Below are 20,982 nucleotides of genomic sequence, written 5' to 3'. Positions count from 1 at the left end.
CGGGCCGTGGTGGAGGCTCCTTCTTTGGAGGCTTTTAAGCAGAGGCTGGATGGCCATCTGTCGGGGGTGCTTTGAATGCGATTTCCTGCTTCTTAGCGGGGGGTTGGACTAGATGGCCCTTGAGGTCTCTTCCAACTCTACTATTCTATGATTCTATGATTCTATGAATCTACAAATATACACAAAACTTACAAATATCATTGCTACTGTGAAATAGCCAATGTTTGAAATGTCCCTATCCACAGTGGCATAAGTGAGATGCATAATTTCTCAGTATTTTAACTGAAAGTAGAATACAATGATAAAGTTAAACGATTCCTAGGTTGTGATAGACACGTGTGCCCTTCCTCATATATGTTTGGATTGCAACTCCCATAATCTGTCATCACTATCTATGTTGTTTAGGCATAATAGAAGTTATAGTACAAAAAATGGAATTGCTTATAGCAGAATTCAATATTTCTTTCTCCTAATTATGAAAAAAACCCAACTAACATACATATGGAGTATGGTACTGACATGCTGACAGCAGTCATTCTCAGCCAGATTCCAGCAAATATATGTAGGAAATATATTTGCTAAATTCTTGCCTAAATCTAATTGCTTGCCCAACCAGCAACACAACCCAATTGTGGTTGTTTTGCATGTGAAAAGAAATAAGAACAAGGGAGAAATTGTCATCAGCTTGATTAAGCTACCTAGTCACTAAGTGGTGATAGTTGGAAGGGGGCGATATTTCTTTTTTAATTATTATTAAATATTTTATTAAAATATAGAGTAGTTATATACAACGAAAGAGTGAGAACAATATTTGATAACAGAAAGTGAAGAAAAACGAGAGAGAAAGGTAAATTGCTAAAAAAAAAAAAGAGCAAAAAACGGAGAAGCTGAGGAGGAAAAAAAAAAGAAGAAAAAAAATTATAAATTTTTTTTAAGGACTTCCATCTTTGCCTTTGCGTATCTCTTTCTATATATGAAAAGGAGGGTTGTAAAGAAAAATATTTTATCAGCCTCTGCCTCTATAATACTAAAGACAAACACTCAAAAACAAAAAGTGTTGTCTTGAATGTTGGCTAAGTCACGGAATTCTTCACTTTTTATAAAGCCATGCTTTAGAAAAGGAGAAAAGAAAAAAAAAGAGACACCAAGAAGAGTTGTCCTTCTATTCTTTCACCAATATCCTTCAACTTCTTTTCCTTTCATATTCTTCTACTTTGCTCCAGTCTGTAAATTTTATCGGAGACCCTGTATTTTTCTTTAATAAAAAAGTTAATTTATCCATGTCTTTTATTTCTCTCACTTTCTGTAACCATTCTTCCATATTCGGTGTTTCCTTTTGCTTCCATCTTTTGGCAAAGCTAATCTTGGCGGCTGTCGTTAGATATATAAATAAAATGTCGTCATTGGTATCTAAATGGATGTCCCGATCAGTTATTCCCAATAGGTAATACTCCGCTTTTCTAGGGAAATGAATTTTTAATATTTGTTGACAAATTGTATGGACCTTCTCCCAGTATTTTTTCGTTTCTTTACAAGTCCACCACATGTGAAAATAACTACCCTCTTGTTCCTCACATTTCCAACAATTTTTTTGAGTGTTCCTATACATTTGATTTAGTTTCTTTAGAGTGATGTACCAGCGATGGAACATTTTTAGCCAATTCTCTTTCAGATCCATTGCATATGTATATTTTAACTTTTTAGTCCAAATGGATTCCCATTCTGCAAGAGTAATAGGTCTTCGTAAATTATCTGCCCACCTAATCATACATTTTTTTACTGTTTCCTCTTCTGTGGACCACTCCAGTAATTTGTTGTAAATTTTTGTAATTATCTTATTTTCTGTTCCTAATATTTTGTCCCAAAATTGCTCACTTTGACAAAATCCAATTTCTTTATCTTTATTATACTGCTCCTTGATCTGCATATAATGTAACCAAGAGATGTGGGTGAATATTTGTGGGTGATGAGCCTTTTATTAATAGGTCCTTATATACAGGCCAATTAGACCAACCTAGTAACCTTCTTTGTTTGGCTTCCATAGTAGAGAGCCATAATGGTGTCTTTAAATGAATTTTTTTATATATATTTCTGCCATGTACGGAGTAAGGAGGAACGGATGAAGTGATTCCCAAAATTTTTCTCTTTTTTCTCTCTTTCGTACCAAATGTACGAGTGCCAACCCACTCTCAGATCATAACCTTCCAATGTAAGTAGCTTTTCTTTTTTAAGATTCATCCATGTTCTGATCCAGTCGAGGGCGCAGGCATCATGATAAAGTTTTATATCTGGGAGGCCAAATCCTCCTCTATTTTTTTCTGTCATTATTTTGTAATTAATCCTGGGTTTCTTCCCCTTCCAAACAAATTTCATTATGTCTTTGGTCCATTGTTTAAATATTCTATTATTCCGTATTATTGGAATATTTTGGAAAAGGAACAGAAGTCTTGGTAAAATGTTCATTTTGACCAGTGATATCCTACCCAGAAGAGATAGATTTAAAAATTTCCATGATTCTAAATTTTTCTTTATTTCTTTCCACACGCTGGTATAATTATTTGTTAGGAGTTGAGAATTTTTTGAAGTAATCCATATCCCCAGGTATTTTATTTTTGTCACGCATTTTATACTCGTTTTTTTACTTAAAGTGTCTTGATTCTGTTTTGACATATTCTTCGTTAATAGCATTGTTTTTTTTATTCAATCTAAAACCCGCCAACTTCCCAAATTCCTCTATTTTTTGAAGCCAAGCTTCTAGATTCTTAGATGGATTTTCGATAATGCCTATTATATCATCGGCAAATGCCCTCGTCTTAAATTCATGTTTGGCCACTTTTAATCCTTTTATATTGCTGTCTTCTCTTATGTTCTTTAACAATAGTTCCAATGACAATATAAAAATAAGTGGAGAGAGGGGACAACCTTGTCGGGTACCTTTACTAATTTCAAATAATTCCGACGTTAGTCCATTAATTTGAATTCTAGCGAATTGTTTATCATAAATTGTATTTATTGCATTAATGAATTGATAGCCCAGGTCTAATTCGTTCATCAACAATTTAAAAAAAATCCCAGTTCAAGTTGTCGAATGCCTTTTCTGCATCAATTGCCAGAAAGGCCACTTCCTTTTGATGATTAGTTTCAAAGAATTCAATTGCGTCAATCACTATTCTAATATTGTCTTTTAGGTTACGTTTTGGTAGGAATCCCGACTGTTCCTCCTGGAAGGGGGCGATATTTCAAATGCTAGGATGCAATAAATCACGCAGGGGATTTCTGTTTTGCTATCTATGGGCCACATGAGTCTTTACATTATATTTCTGTTTAGATGTTTCTTCCTGGAAGCAATAAGTGGAAACTACTACATACAGCAGAAGCTGTGATAGTGCAGATATTGTTGAACTCCAACTATCATCAGCTTTCATCAACATGGACAATGAAGAGAAATTATTACCGAACCAATTTACCAACTTCTGGAGAGTTACAGGTTTCTACAATGAGAGCAGCTTACTAGAAAATATCTGGCTTGTATGTAGATGGCAAGGATTTAACCTATGTAAAACATGACCATATAACTGAGATATGGCTTTTATTCACAGAAAAATTATTCTGCTCCTCTGTAAAGCATTAATATTTCATACCTATTATTCTCTATATTACTCTATACTCTAAGTATTATACTCTATACTACAGGAATTAAACAAAATGCAACATTTATCCATCAAGAGCACACCCCCACTTTGGCTTGAGGTAGCTTTCAATTGAAATCAAGCCACATATATAAAGAGGGAATCTCAACAAGAGACTCTGTGGATCAATATGACAGCTGAGTGATATCATGTGGAAAATTATCAATCAGAAGATATCCCCTCCTGTTACTGACTCCAGCAATCTGTATTTAGTGGTATCCTTTCTTCAGTACCAATGGGTCTGGGAGTCAGCATCCCTCACAGATGTGGACAAAAGTTTAACAGTTTATAAAACCCACATGTGGAGAATTAGGATGCTGTGTTGAGTATGATTACTTTGGCAGCCTGCCCTCTTTCCCCTGTTGTGCAAATAAAGGGCAGGCATGTGGCAGTCCTTCTCCAATTACAAAATGCCATAGAAGAATGCTTGTTTTCTGCTAGACTTGCCAAACTTCAATTTAGAAAGAATACTAGTGTTGCAGAAGACAGGAAAATGACTCCTCTTAGGATTCTTGGAAGTTTCCACTTCCAAGGTACACCAATTCTGTGTGATTACATTTCATTTTCCAAAGTTAAATAGCATATTGAAGCTCCAAGAAGAAAAAATGTTACAGAGAACCATGAAGCCAGGTCAATGTTTGTCCACACATTCCATTCTACAAAGCAATTTTTTGTCCTAAATAGGTTCTTCATGACATGGCACAAAATGGAGGCAATTGAAGATATAATACTATGTACTCTGTAAGATTAGTACGTGTTCTCCTTTTTTAAACATCTCCTTAGTAAATCAAGATCCTAAGACAATTTTTTAAAATGAGGCAAAGCAGCAAATGTCGCCTATCCCTCCACTTACTATATAACAAAACAAAGTATTTTGCATTCCAATTGGATTAAATTGATTAATTTAAATCTAATATGCCAATCTACACTTTTCTAACCTAAACAAACAAAACATTGGATTATTATCGGCCATTCATGACAGCACAAATCAGCTGCCTGACTAATGATTCTCTCCAGTTTACATCTCAGAAATAATCTGCTGTGATTGTAGGGTTACCGTGTATACTTGAGCATAAGCCAAGTTTTTCAGCTCTTTTTAGGGCTGAAAAAACCCTGCTCTGCTTATACTCAAGTGAGGGTCCTGATTGGCTTATATTCGGGTTGTCTTATATTTGGGTTGGCATATACTTGAGTATATAGGTAATCAGAGTTGGACAGTCTTATCTTAAATTACAATTTTAATGTTCAAAATATTAAATATTCAAAAACATTTAACCAACTGATACCTCAATTAATGTAATTTTATTGGTATCTATTTTTATTTTTGAATTTTACCAGTAGCTGCTGCATTTCCCACCCCATCTTATACTCGAGTCAATACGTTTTTTGTGGTAAAATTAAGTGCCTTGGTTTATATTCGGGTCAGTGTATACTCAAGTATATATGGTACTTCTTCCTTTAGAGTTCTGCTTTCTGGCCAAGGTTATGATCTGAGTTAGAAATGAGACTTAGGAACTGTATCTGTTAATACATCTGAAAACTAAGGTACAAAGTAGTACACAATCTGCCATTTCAGGGAGTGGTGATAATCATTTTGAATCTTTGAATACTAGACGCTACATGCCTGCTCATCACAGTAAACCAGAATTGCTGCTGATCACTCCCTACGTGCAATAAGTCTGGATAAAGTGGCTTTCTTCTTGCAACTTATACACCTGGCAAGTAGAGTTTGGGTTAAGGCCATTCTGATGCTTGCTCAAATTTGGAAATATTTTAGAAAGCGTCACCATCAATTTTTGTTAAAATCATCAGATAGTTAACCCTAAAACAAATTCTGTCTTAAAACTCTGGTTTTCTGGGCAAGAGATAAGCCAAAGCACCAATTTCTGCTGGGTTTGTCTCTCAAGAAGGGCTCATTTTCTGTTCACATGGAAGCCAACCAGAAAGTCAGCAATGAGAGTACATTTCCCTCATATTTCTAGTTAAAAAAAGCATACTGATTATACTGGTGGAATTAATCTCACTATATATATCACTTCAGGAGTAGCCACCAATAGCTTTAAAAGTGATTTAAAAATATTCCTTATGAAGTAATCCTGGTTGGAAATGTTTATTACCTCTTGTAATATAATTCATTGAATTCCACAGTATGTGCTAAATAAAGATGTGGCTCTGTTTAATTGTCCTGTCCCACACAATGATTTCCTGAGAGACCGGGCTGTGGCACAGCTGATTAGTAGCCAGCTGCAATAAATCACTACTGACGGAGAGGTTATGAGTTTGAGCCAGCCTGGGTTGGAGCAAACTCCCGACCATTAATAGTCCAGCTTGCTGTTGACCTATGCAGACTGAAAGACAGATGCATCTGTTGAGTAGGAAATTTAGGTACTGCTTTATGCTGAGAGGCTAATTTAATCAATTTACAACACCATAAAAAACCTCCAGCAGCGTGTGGAAGAATGAGGAAGTACTCAATCAAGAACTCGGTGTCACAAGTGGACGGTGAAGCAGCAGCTCCCTCTGTGGCCGGAATCAAGCATGCCCTCATGAAGCCGGAAGCTGGAATGTTAAATGGCCTCTGTGTCTGTCTATATATGTTGTATGTCTAATGGCATTGAATGTTTGCCATGTAAATGTGCATTGTGATCCATCCTGAGTCCCCTTCGGGGTGATAACGGTGGAATATAAATACTGTAAATAAATAAACTTCCTCTGAAGGTTGGCAGTTAGTGTGGTATTTTAGGACTATAATTATGTAGCATGAAAGGGTCTCTAATCTAACTGGTGGTGATTCTGAAAAGTCTTACTCAGTATAATTTGCCAGGCTGCTTATAAATTATCTTTTTAGTTTGAGATGCAAAGGATCCAAACTGGTGCCTTATGCCACTGAGCTACAATCTAACTGTGATCTGAAAGGGTTTAGGAAGAAAAGATTTACAACATACTTGGCATGGGTTTGAAGAACTTGGATCTAAGCACTATATATATTTTACATCTCTTTTCTTTGCAGATCATAAGACAGAGAGTAGATGCTTTCCACTATTATATATTGCAGCCCTTTGCTTTAACAGCTGGTAATACCATCATAGTTATTAAAAAGTGTTTCCTGGCTGCAGAGTAGCCATAATGTGGGTGAAGTTGAGCATGTGTTTTTATGTTACGAGGGTGATGAATTGGCACTATAGCTTGTAGCAAATGGAATCAATATCCCAATGACTCTAATCCAAATACTTCCTTTTAAAAGCTCTTCTGAAACCACATCTCACTGGTTACACACTGTAAAAATGATTTGAAGTGAAATGAAGCCGATCACTTTTCTCCCACCATTCCATGGTGGTATTACTGTAGGCAATGCAAATATTAGGGCACTAGACCTTTATGGTTTCTCACTTGGAGGATAGGAAGCTCTACCCAGACAATTTTCAGTAGATGCTACAAAGGAAAAGATGGAGAAAGTCAAGGCTTAAACCTTATTAAAATGTACTGCAAATATTCCATGGAGTTAAAAGACCAATGCATTACAGACATTGCTTGCATTGATTCCTTTGCTGCTGTTCCCTATTGTCCATTGTTAACAATCCAGCTGCTGAGCAAATGTCAAATAGCCATGTACAGTATTTCACACAATAGGTCTGGCAACAGATTCTGCAGGGTACATGCAGTCCCCGTTTTGTGCCCTTAAACCTCACTTGCTGCAATCTCTGTGAGAACAGTGGAAACTAGGAAACCCCCTTCCTTCTTTTGCCTAAAAAAGGAGGCCCATGCAGGTCATCTGAGAGACTAATACTGCTGGAGGAACATTTGTAACCTTGTAAACAAGGTGTATATACCCCAGAAACCTTGTTTCTCAGGAATACAGTCTGCCCTCCACATTCACTGGCATAGAGGCACAGAATGCTCACGAAAGTGAAAAAAACATGCATAAAATAGGTTTAATTGCCTTAGAGAACACCTCTCTAGGAATCTCTAAGTCCTTCAACACAACTCTAAGGTTGACATCTACAAATGCCAAGAGATGTGTTCTCTCTTTAAAACTCTAGGCCCTCCAGTGGGAAGTTACCCACAGAGTTGTGTTGGAGGACCTAGAGATTTCTTGAGATAACGTATTAACCAAACCCTCGAAATGAACCCCATAAAAGTGAAGACCTGAAAACTTTCTAGGAGTGCTACTGGCCTCTTAAGAGAAAGCACAAATGAGTGCAGTTCAAGGATTATTTTAATGGGAGGAAATGGCTTTATTTTTGAAGCTGCTAGCCGATAAAGCAGAGATGGCTAATTGAGAAGACGAATATCAAGCCCCATCCCACACAGTTCAGAGCCACTCATTCACTTGTCAAAAATACATGCTTTTCAGTTGTATAGGACCAACATTGTGAATAGAGCTTCATGTGTGATGATGGATTTGGGCATGGCTTTCAGGAAAAAAAATCGCACCTAATTGTGCCAGAAAACTAACACAGGTTACGTATCCCTTATTCAAAATGCTTAGAACCAGAAGAGGTCTACATTTCAGGTTGGTTTTTTTTTTTTTTTTTTGGATTTTGGAAAACTTGCAATCCCACAATGCATCTCAGAAACAGGGCCCAAATTCACACAAAGTTCATTCATATTTCATGTACATATAACTTGATTTTTGTGTGTGTTAGGAGTGACTTGAGAAACTGCAAGTCGCTTCTGGTGTGAGAAAATTAGCCATCTGCAAGGACGTTGCCCAGGGGTTGCCCTAATGTTTTGATGTTTTTTCTACCCTTGTGGGAGGCTTCTCTCATGTCCCCACATGGAGCTGGAGCTGATAGAGGGAGCTCATCTGCACTCTCCCTGGGTTGGATTCAAACCAGCAGCCTTCAGGTCAGCAAACCAACCTGCAGGTCAGCAGTCCTGCAGCAACAAGGGTTTAACCCACTATGCCATCAGGGGGTTCCAGCCTGAAGATAATTTTATACGCAATATTTATAATAATTTTGTACATGAAACAACTTTTTTGCACACTGAACCCTCAAAAACCAAGGGGTCACTATCTCAGCCACCCATGAGGGTGATTTTGGAGTGTTTTTGATTTCAGAATTCTAGATAAGGGATACTCAACCTGTAGAGGGACACTAGTAAATGAATGCCATGCCTCGTGCTTTAATTCTATCCACTCTTTTGTCTTTAGACAAAACAACAAGGAATGATGACTGATTTAAAGACTTTGTCCCCAGTTTTTTTAATAGTATCAGCCAGCTTCCAATGACATAATAAATAAAGTCATTTCAAATTGTCTAAAGACAATTACTGCTAGCCATTGTATGTACTCTGCACTCCAAAAGCTGGAAGAACTGTATAGTTTTGAATCTCATTGGGGGATCATTCTCTATCTTAGAAGAAATTGAATTGTAGGACCATTACAATAATGACTTCAGAGACCTGCAATACCTTTGTGCACCATATTTACCTGTAATAGCTTCAAAACAGCTTCCATTATGAATAAATCTTCATTGAGTCCAAGGTCTAAACCACTTGAAAGTATGCAACTGAATCTCCTCCACAATTGCTTGTTAAAAAGAAAAAAAAACCCACTCCATGTATAAAGGACTAGCATACCTAAGATAATACTTCACTTTCATTTATTAACCTATCAGGAAGATCGTGAATGTGAAAATGATCAGGTGGTTGTTACCTGCTTTCTGAGGCATCGCAATCACTGAAATCATTAGCATTGCCTGTGCTGAAGAATGGCATAGGGACATAAGCCTCTGTCACCTTGTTAGCATCATGGCCATATGTCAATACCTGACCAGTGGCTTGAATGAGTGAAGTTGTATTCATGATCTTGCTGGATTTGTTTTGGCTTCCCTTTTACATTTTGAGTCTAGTAAAAGTTGTAAAAGGCTAAGAGCCTACTAGGAAAGTCAATATTGCACTTTTGTTAACCTTTCTGTGAAGTTCTCAAAGACCTTGAGGGGACACATGCACAGTGTGTATCTTACTTCTTTACTATATAGTCTATGGGAACCCATCTTCCAATGGCTTTACCTAATGGGGAAGGTGCACCCCAGCCCAAAGGTTTCACATATATCTGGCAATGTGGAATGATATCCAAAGGGTGTCCTAGAGTTAGGTAGAATATGTCTTGTGGGGCCAATTCTGCCATTAGTGGTGAGGAGGATGATGGAATGCTTTCCTTCTGAGTATTATTTGTTGCTTCATTTACCACCAATAGAGCTTATGTATTATGCTAATTTGTGTTACAGTTTGGCACTTTAAAATCCTTGGAGACTCTTGGACTTACATATAGTTCAAGAACAAGACAAATACATTCACCAGAGAAAAACACAACTAAGACAAGTTGCATCTCCATCTGGGAATCCAAGTTACTCCAAAAGTGTAATCTTTTGGTCACCACGTGGGCACTTCTGCTTTAGAAGGAAGTGAGTTAGTAATGTGTCCTGCACCTGCTGAGATTTACATCAAGGAGCCCTGACAGGGAAAGGGAAGGGAGGAAAAGGATAAGGACTCCATTTACATAAAGCTCTTGTTAAAAGCAGGTGACACAGATGCTTCCACACTTGCCTTCTGACAGGATGATGATGATAATTATGATTATTATATTTATGTATACCACAATTTTTTCCTCTACAAAAGAGATTCAAAACAGCTTACAGTAAAACTGAATGAAATATAATTTAACACCTAAAATATAAAATTATTAAAATAGAACTAAATAGTAATGGTATTAAAAAATAAACAGTTAAAATCCTTAAAGATTAAAACATATTCAAGGCTAAAACCATAACAGCCACTGTCTTGATATTTTTTTTTAAAAAAAACCTTTCTTTAAAAGCTTGCCTGAAAAAATGTGGTCAACCAAAGAGCATGGACTTGAACTGTCTAACACTCTTCAAAGGCAGTTCCATGTAGAGTGTGTTACAGTAATGTAAATGGGATGTAACTAAGTTATATACCACTGTGGCCAGATCTGGCTTCTTCAGGAATGTGTGCAGTTGGCACACAAATTTTAATTGTGAAAAAGCACTCCTGGCCACTACAAAAACCTGGGTCTCCAGGTTCAACACTGAATCCTGAAATACCTCCAAACTGCGGACCTGTGTCTTCAGGGGGAGTGTAACCCCATCCTGCACAAGTTGGGTCCCCATCCCCTGATTTGCCTTCTGACTGACCAGGAGCACCTCTGTCTAGTCTGGATTAAGTTTCAATGTGTTTGCCCTCATCCAGTCCATTACTGATAACAGAAACTGGTTTAGGGTTAGGACAATTTCCTTTGCTTTAAGTGAGAAGAAGTAATAGAGTTGGGTGTCAACTGCATATAGATGACAAAACTCCAAGACTCTGGATGACCTCTCCCAGTATTTTCATGCATATGTTAAACAGTATGAGGGACAAAACAGAACTCCGAGGAACCCCACATATCAATGGCCAGGGGTTCGAACAGGAGGCCCCCAGCACCACTTTCTGCATGTGCCCTTCTAGGAAGGAATGGAGCCACTGTAAAACAGTGCCCCCAAGTCCCATCTCAGAAGAATACCATGGTTGATGGTATCAAAAGGAGAACCAACATGGACACACACACCCTGTCCATCTCACTGCATAGGTCATGCATCAAGGTGGCCAAAGCTGTTTCTGTTCCATAACCAGGCCTGAAACCAGATTAAAATGGATCTAGATAATCCATTTCAACCAGAAACCCCAGGAGTTGGGAGGCTATCATATTTTCCAAAACCTTGTTCAAAAAAGGAAGACTGGATACTGGCCAATAGTAATCCATTATGGAGGGTTCAGGGATGGCTTTTTAAATATATCTCACAACTACTTCCTTTAGGTAAGTTGGAATTCTGCTTTGTTCTAAGGAGGCATTGACCACCACCTTCACCCACTCTGCCAGTCCCACTCTGGCTTGTTTTATCAGCTAGGAAGGGCAAGTATCTAGAATACACGTGGTAGCTCTCACTTCTCTAAGGATCCTGTCTACATACCCAGGCTATACAAATTGAAAAGTACAGTAGAGTCTCACTTATCCAACATTCGCTTATCCAATGTTCTGGATTATCCAAGCCATTTTTGTAGTCAATGTTTTCAATATATCATGATATTTTGGTGCTAAATTCATAAATACAGTAATTACAACATAACATTACTGCGTATTGAACTACTTTTTCTGTCAAATTTGTTGTATAACATGATGTTTTGGTGCTTAATTTGTAAAATCATAACCTAATTTGATGTTTAATAGGCTTCTCCTTAATCCCTCCTTATTATCCAAGATATTTGCTTATCCAAGCTTCTGCCGGCCCGTTTAGCTTGGATAAGTGAGACTCTACTGTATATCCATTAACACTGGACAAGCGGAAGCCACAGTTATATCCATCAATGACAGAATCTAAATCAGAATAGACCTGAGCTACTTTATCTGCAAAGTGCCATGCACATGCTTCACAGCAGACTGTTGAATGGCTAGTATTTTCTCCTTGAGGACCAGTAAGTAATGGTGGCAGTAGTAAGAGTCAGAACAAAGTGACCACATTGGCTGCCATCTATATCTAGTCAAAGGGAATAAAAAGACTCATGGAGGGTCAGCGAGGGATTTTCCTTTCCATTTACTTTGCCAAGACAGTGGAAAATGGAATGATTGCAGGAAATCCTCTAAGATACCTGGTTTTTACAGGGGCTTTTTGTAAGCAAAGTCTTCTTTCCTGTCCTCAGTATCTCTTTTGTTTGTCAAGGACCCTTGAGGAAAAACACAGAGGGTGCTAGACTTGTGCATACCCCTTTTTTCTGGCCATCCCTCATTCAATTTAAACATTTAAAAATGGAGGTGGGGATGACTGTGGCCTTCCATTAACTGCAACTCCTATAATGCTCCAGCAGTGGCAATGTCAGTTTGGGATTTATGGGATCTGTACGTGGAAGGGATCTCATGGACCACAGATGTTGTAACTGTGTAAATATTCCTGGATAAATATTCCTGGACTTCGGGATTGGAATGATAAGATCCTTAAAAGCTCAGAAAAAGAAGTATTGGGGTAGACTGATAATGTGAAGCATACACACACCTATTTCAAGAGGTAAACATTTATGTAAAACCCAAGAAGCAGTAAGACACTGGAGAGGATGATGGTTTAATATAGCAAGAATGACATATAAACAAGGCAGCATTAGACCTGGCCGGACAAAGTGTATTTTTCAGAGATGACAGCTTTGACCAATTCCCAAATTTTACAAAGATTTCGCTATTTTTGAAAGGGGAAAAAAGCATTTGTGATTGTGTAAGATTAAATATAAGCAGGAATGGTACTGCATTTTTATGTGTATCTTGGATCCTTGGGTCCCAAAATGTTTTCCCACTGAAATCAAAACAGACCAAATTCAGAACATGCCTGATAGTTTATGTGATCGTTGTTGAACAGATACATCAGAAGGCCCAAATATTTGCATTCAAATGGGTCACTTCAGTCTTTCTAAACTGTTCCCTTGGGAGTGGAGGCTTTGAGGAATGTGACATTTTAAAAGATGCAATCACTGTTGAAAGACTAGCGTGCTTGGACTGGAATGCTTTAACTGCCACCCACTATCAGAAAGGATACACAACTATACACTCTGCACTTTAGACAAAAGAACGGGACTAAGAATGCAAAAAAAAAAACCTACAAATAAAAGGCTGGCTCAAATGTCAAATCCTAAACTGACCAGGGAAAAAGATAATGGAAGGAAGAGTCACAATTCATTTTAGCAGCAAATTGATGTTCACACATAAGCCTCTTAACCCTTTTCATGAGTGGCTAGATCAATTTTTATTCTGGTGAATGGCTACTGTGGTGAATAAAGCCTTTTTTCTGGTTTGTCAGAGTGATTAAAGAAAAGGATTTCACATGAAAGCTTAATTTTGAATGGAAACTCCAATCTAGATCAGTGATAAAGAACACAAGATTGGTGAATGATTGCTGTCACTTCTGTGGGTGCTACTGTAGAAGAAAAGAGGTCAAAGATCTTTTTGTGGGATGTATGGAGCCCACCAAAGTCAGCTTGGAGGACCCGATTACTGTATGGATTCTGCTGAGCATATAGCTTGAATACGTTATTCATGCACCTCTGCAGGACTGAAACCACCAGTGGTTGGGCCTCTACATTTCTGGGTTTAGATTTTGTGGATCTGATTATTCATGAGTTTGATTAACATGGTGGCTCGGGGAATCTCTAAATCCCTCAGTGTGACTTTATGGTCAACTTCTGCCAGAAGGTGACTCTCGAGTTATGCTGGAAAAGTTAAGTTTGCTAAAAAAAAAACAAAACAAAAAACACCTCTCTAAGAATATATAAGTCCTCCAGCACAACTCCATGGTCAGTTTCCACGGTGCTGCACTGGAGAACATAGCAATTTCTAGATAGATAATCTTTCAGGTTAAGACAAACAATGTTTTTATTTGTGTGCATTTTTCAACTTCTCAAGGGTCTCTTATACTGGAGTATGTCATGCTTCCATGTAAATATAGTATGGCACATTAAATATCTGATCAGTTTGAATATGTGAACAGATGTGACCAGTTCAGAATTTCAGATCTGTTATGAATTTACTAACTGGGGTCCAATACTGTTTTGACATATCACATACTTACTGAAGTGGTGTAAGAATGATCAAGCTAATTTAAGGGACAGTTTCTGAACACTTTGAGAAAGTGTTATAACATGGCTTTTAATGCATCATTAAAATCATTATCATTATAAGTTGTAAGATGGACTCAATGATAGAATAAAATAATAAAAAATGAGAAAATGCAAAAAAGTATACACAAGACAAAATTTTCTGACTATTCCAAATCAAATATTAGAAGCCCTAATGCCTCATACTGCAAGACAGTAACAAGACATTGATCTGAACAGTGCTCTGTCTATTCTACGAAGCAACTGACATTTGTCAATTCACAGTTGCACTGAACACATGCCATGCCAGAACGTGAAGTTAAAAAAGAGGAAGTATGAAAGGGGTGAATTAGAATTCATGTAGCTGTAAATGGATTACCTCCAAAAATGTGGCTCAAAGCCAGTGCACATTCCTCTGCATCTTAAGCAAGGCGCGCCTCTTCCTGATGGTTGCTGACTAATTGAAACCTGAAGAGAGATAGAGAATATTGTTTAGAAATGATCTGCATTGCCCTTAATCACTGAATCCAATACTCATGTGACATGTCAAGCAGCAGAAAGTTAGTCAATCCCCCTCTGCTAGGCATCAGGTCCATAAAGGGTTAGGGTTCAGCGGTCATGAGCACCATTCACATCCTCAGTCTGGAGCAACTGAACTGCATTCTGAGCATCAAGTCAGACACAGCCCCAAACTGATTTGTGCTATCCCTTAAAGTATCTTTGCTATTGTGGTATGTAAAATGAATAGATAAAATTGGTTGGACTGAGCCACATTTTATACATACATACATTGGAGGCCCAACAGTGGGGGCAATATAATGCTGGGGGGCATAGAAGAGGAAGAGTCCCTCACTTTGAAGGTGTAATTGGCACCAATGTTGGTTTCTTTGGGGCACTAGGTCAAGATTTTTATTATTAAAACCCTTGAATATCAATTTATTTTAAAGCATGTGTATGTTATATATGTGTGAGCGCGTGCGTGTTCATTTATATATATATTCTTCTTCATTCACACAGTATTTTCCGACTCTTCGTGACCTCATGGACCAGTCCACGCCAGAGCTCTCTGTCGGCCATCACCGCCCCCCGTTCCTTCAAGGTCAAGCCAGTCAATCCATCCATCTCGCCCTTGGTTGGCCTCTCTTCCTTTTTCCTTCCATTTTTCCGAGCATCATGATCTTTTCCAAGCTTTCATGTCTTCTCACGATGTGGCCAAAATACTTCCTCTTTGCATCTAATATCCTTCCCTCCAGTGAGCAGCCAGGAATTATTTCCTAGAGTATGGACTGATTTGGCAGGGGGGTTGGACTACATGGCCCATGGGGTCTCTTCTAACTCTACTATTCTATGATTCTATGATTTGATCTTCTTGCAGTCCAAGGCACTCTCAGGATTCTCCTCCAGCACCAAAGTTCAAAGGCATCTATCTTCCTTCGCTCAGCTTTCCTTATGGTCCAGCTCTCACATCCATAGGTTACTATGGGGAATACCATTGCTTTAACTATGTGGACCAGGGGTCCCCAAACTTTTTAAACGGGGGGCCAGTTAACAGTCCCTCAGACCGTTGGAGAGCCGGACTATAGTTTTTTAAAAAAAACTATGAACAAATGCCTATGCACATGGCACATATTTTATTTTGAGGTTAAAAAAAGAAACAAATACAGCCTCAATGTTAATAATAATAATAATAATAATAATAATAATAATAGTAATAATAATAATAATAATAATAATAATAATAATAATAATAATAAAGAGGGTTGGAAGAAACCCTTGGGCCATTTAGTCCAACCCCCTTCTGCCTTTGTGCACCAAAAGCACAGCAAGGAACCCCTGATAGATGGCCACCCAGACTCAATGTTAATAATAATAATAAAACAATGGAGAGGGTTGGAAGAGACCCTTGGGCCATTTAGTCCAACCCCTTCTGCCTTTGTGCACCAAAAGCACAGCAAAGCACCCCTGACAGATGGCCACCCAGACTCAATGTTAATAATAATAATAATAATAATAATAATAATAATAATAATAATAATAATAATAATACTGGAGAGGCCCCACTAAGGCCTCCAGCCCAGGGAGAAATCAGAAATAGCAATATACTCCAGATTTCTCCCAGGACTGGAAGTCTGAGTGGGGAAAGAAACTCTCCCTCACTCAGGCCTCCAACCCAGGGAGAAATCCGGAGTATATTGCTAATCAGAAATAGCAATATACTCCAGATTTCTCCCAGGACTGGAAGTCTGAGTCTGAGTGGGGAAAGAAACTCTCCCACACTCAGGCCTCCAGCCCAGGGAGAAATCCGGAGTATATTGCTAATCAGAAATAGCAATATACTCCAGATTTCTCCTAGGACTGGAAGTCTGCGTGGGGAAAGAAACTCTCCCTCACTCAGGTCTCTAGCCCAGGGAGAAATCCGGAGTATATTGCTGATCAACGTATTGCTAAACCTGGAGGGAACACACCTTAGTAATTAATAATTAATTAAATAATAATTAAATTACCTTTTGATCAGCAGTAAAAGGCAAGGCTCCTCCACAGCTTATGCAGGGAGAGTGGGGAGCCAGGTGAGGCTCAAAGGCTCATAGAGCAGAAAAGTGGCCGGGAAGGCGGAAAGGCAAGCCTCCAAGGCTTGTGCAGGGAGCGGGACAACGCAGGAAAGGGAGGAAAGCTGCCGCGGGCCGGATAAATGGCTCCGGCGGGCCGGATCTGGCCCACGGGCCTTAGTTTGGGGACCCCTGATGTGGACCTTCGTTGACAGTGTGATGTCTCTGCTTTTCACTATTTTATTGAGGTTGGCCATTGCTCTCTTCCCAAGAAGTAGACATCGTCTGATTTCCTGGCTGCAGTCTGCATCTGCAGTGATCTTAGAGCCTAGAAATATAAAGTCTGTCACTGCCTCCATGTTTTCTCCTTCTATTTGCCAGTTATCAATCGGTCTGGTTGCCATCATCTTGGTCTTCTTGATGTTTAAGTGCAACCCAGCTTTTGCACTTTCTTCTTTCACCTTGGTGATAAGGCTCCTCAGCTCCTCCTCACTTTCAGCCATCAGAGTGGTATTATCTGCATATCTAAGTTTGTTAATGTTTCTTCCAGCAATTTTAACTTCAGTCTTGGATTCATCAAGCCCCACACTTCGCATGATGTGTTCTGCGTACAAGTTAAATAGGTAGGGTGAGAGGACACAGCCCTGCTGTACTCCTTTTCCAATCTTGAACCAATCTGTTGTTCCGTGGTCTGTTCTTACTGTGGCTACTTGGTCTTTATACAGATCTCTCTCTCTCTCTCTCTCTCTCTCTCTCTCTCTCTCTCTCTCTCTCTCTCTCTCTCTATATATATATATATATATATATATATATATAGAGAGAGAGAGAGAGAGAGAGAGAGAGAGGGAGGAGAGAGATACCTTGTCTTAAGAATTTAATTCATTCTGTGACAGCTCTTAACTCAAAACACTCTTATCTCAAAGTGAATTTTCCCATTGAAGACCATTGAAATGCTATTAATACATTCCACCCTGCCCCCTTTTTTGTAATGTGTTTTTAAATAAGAAAATATACTTTATAAATAACAAAGCATGCATAAATGCACATTCACATGGAACAATAAAAAGAAAGATCAACAAGGCATGGAGGTTGCTCCCTTGAAGCCTTAAAGTTTGTACTCCCACACTAGCACTTCCTCTCACATTAGCTCTTAACTCAAAATGCTGCTCTTATGTCAAAGTAAACCCCAGGCTGAGTGACACTCTTAACTCAAAATGCTTTTAAGTTGGGATACTCTTAAGTAGAATTTCCACTATATTTGAAATTCAGGATAATGTAATGGTTTGAGCATTGGACTAAAAATCTGGAAGATTGGGTTCATATCACTGAGTTAGCTTGGACAAATCATTCTCAGCCTCAGATGAGGGCATTGGGATCACAAACACACCCCACCCCTGAACAAACTTTGCTAAGAAAACTCAGTGTTAGAATTGCCTAAGCACGTTTGTGCGTTACATTTTAATTGTATTTTAGCTTTAAATCAACACAGTACTATTTGTGTGTGTGTTTTTTTTAAAATGTATTTTCTTGTTTTAAACTGTAATCAGATTGTGTGATTGTTAGTTGGTTTAAGTTCCCACGGGGGAAATAGGCAGGGATAATGTAAATAAATAAATAAATAAATAAATAAATGATAAATGTTGCTGTAAGTTATAAATGACTTGAAGGAACATAACATCAACGTTGTAAAACTATTTGTTTCTCAACCTGTGGGTCCCCAGATGTTTTTGGCCTACAACTACCAGAAATCCCAGCCAGTTTACCAGCTGTTAGGATTTCTGGGAGTTGAAGGCCAAACATCTGGGGACCCACAGGTTGAGAACCACTGCTTTAGAGCTATTTTAACTTGTACAAGTTTTTCGTTATTTAAATTTATTATTTTTCACTTAGAATTGCTACAGCCCTTGATGGCACAGTTGATTAAAACCCTTGTGCTGGCAGGATTGATGACTTAAAGGTTCGGTTGCTGACCTGAACGTTGCCAGTTCGAATCCAACCTGGAGAGAGAATGAATAAGTTCCCTCTATCAGCTCCAGCTCATGGGGACATGAGAGAAGCCTCCCACAAGGATGGTAAAACTTCAAAACATCCAGGCATCCCCTGAGCTGCATCGTTGCAGATGGCCAATACTCTCATGCCAGAAATGACTTGCAGTTTCTTAAGTCACTCCTGACATGAAAAAAAAACCTTTAGAATTGTTTAGAATGCTCATATTGTTATATGTGGCTTCTCCTCTGAGATTTCAAGATGAAAGTAGGATTAACCCCCCCCCCCCCCAAATTAAAAAAAGGTAGCGAGGCCATCTTCTTTACTACATGGAAACACTTTTTTAACACATATAGAGATATAGCTGAGAGAAACATTGAAGGTTACAATGGTTTTGTAGGAAGCAAAACCAAATAACAGGACTAAGTTATTTATAATTACTCAAGAATTCATTCTTCCACAATTTAAATCAGGAAACACGAGTGAGAGATTGCAATGCACTGGCTTGATCTCATTTTATTGGCTTCCACACACTTGTACACCTCACAAAGACTCAAAGTTATTTTGAGAATGTGGCTAGTTTCCACATCTTTTCAGTTATGCGTTGGAGATGGTTTCTATGGTGAATGGGAAACATGGTTGAAGAAAATAAAATAAAGCATGCCCTTGAAAAAAAGCATGGGCCAATGGAGAGAGGGAGTGAAATGCTTGTAATAATGTTCAGATATTCATTCATGAGATAACAGGCTACAAAAAATCAAATCTGAGACATATTATTTTAAATGGTGAGTTTAAATGGGGCAAATATTCTAATAATTGTCCTCCAAATGTAATCAACCCCAGCCTTTAATTTTCAGAAAATGATCAAATGTACCCCGTCTTCAAAACAAAAGAAAAATGTACTGGAGGAGCCAAACTGAAGTTGTCCTAAAAGGAAATATTCTAGAGAAATGAATACTGTGGAATGCTGTCTCCGGACTTGTCACTGGCTTTCTCTCCATCCCCAAGGAATTTTCCCAGACTCTAAAATCTAAAAGGCCATGACTTCAGACGTGGCAGTAATTCTGGTCATCAGGGAGGAACATTCCTATGAACTTATCACAAATCCTAGCCCTGTTCAGCTCACACAAGTATCACTATGCAAAGGGATCTTATAGCACCTTGTAGACTGAGAGAACTAAGTTGCTAGCATAAGTTTCCATGGATTACCCTATATACTTGTTTATAGGTTAATCTCATGTTTAAGAGGGCAGGCTTTGGGGCTAAAATGACATACTTAGATAGAGGATTATTCTGCAGAGAGGAGAAAATGCCAGTGCTGCCTTAAAGGGCCAGCTGCCCCTGGGCGCTGTCATTTTCCCACCCTGGCATTCAAAAAGATGTGGGATGAAGTTAATTTTGGCACTTATGTCCCTTTAAGTTGCCCATCAACTCATCGCAACTACATGAATTTTATGGGAGTTTTAAAGACAAAGAATACTCAGAGGTGGTTTTGCCAGTTTCTTTCTCTTAATCAGTGGTTTCCAACTTGTGGGCTGCGATCCAGCAGTGGGCCGCAAGAATGAAAATCCGGTCTGCAAACTTCTTTCCCTTTTATTAATTTTTTAAAAAAATAATGTTTATTAAACAACACATGGGAGGGAGAAAAAAAGAAGAAAAGAAATATGGAAGGGGATACAATTCTTTTTCTTCTTTATTTAAAAACAATTTGTATATATTATTATTTAAAAAATGGAATGAGAGAAAAGGGAAGGTATAAAAAGATATGAGAAAAAAAGGGGGGAAAACAGATAGGATCTGACAAACAGGGGTAGTTGTTGACTTCCAGTCTCTTCATCTTGGGATAAGTCCTTAGAAATCTTTCTTTCTTAACTCTCTTTGCAATTTGTCTTTAGTCAAATGAACATTTTCCTATTTTCTAAGTTTATGTAGTCTTTAAAACATTTCCGGTCCATTTTTTAAATTGGAGAAGCTTGATAATTTTTAAATGATATGTTAAAATATCCATATTCATAATTTCCATAATGTCGTAATGTTGTTTTATTAATTTTATTTCCACTCCTTTCAACAGAGCTGACCATTGCATTGGATAGACCACATCAGCTCTGGATTATTAAATATGGTTT

General features: G+C 38.3%; 1 protein-coding gene across 3 annotated transcripts in view; it reads right to left on the bottom strand.

Annotated features, from left to right (window-relative positions):
* The window catches only part of lmcd1 (LIM and cysteine rich domains 1), a 90,074-nt gene that overhangs the window by 25,349 nt on the left and 43,743 nt on the right, over positions 1–20,982 (bottom strand). For 2 of the 3 annotated variants that reach the window (XM_008119725.3, XM_003226772.4), the window contains exon 2: positions 14,704–14,792. The exons of the other annotated variant lie outside the window; for it this stretch is intronic. In XM_008119725.3, coding sequence (XP_008117932.1) covers positions 14,704–14,792 — 89 coding nt within the window. The remainder of the gene's footprint in view (positions 1–14,703; positions 14,793–20,982) is intronic. 3 annotated transcript variants of the gene reach the window in all.

Source organism: Anolis carolinensis, chromosome 2 (assembly GCF_035594765.1).
Source record: "Anolis carolinensis isolate JA03-04 chromosome 2, rAnoCar3.1.pri, whole genome shotgun sequence".
Taxonomy (NCBI): Eukaryota; Metazoa; Chordata; class Lepidosauria; order Squamata; family Dactyloidae; genus Anolis; species Anolis carolinensis.
The sequence above is the reverse complement of the archived record's forward strand: the minus strand, read 5'-3'. Positions and strand labels throughout refer to the sequence as shown.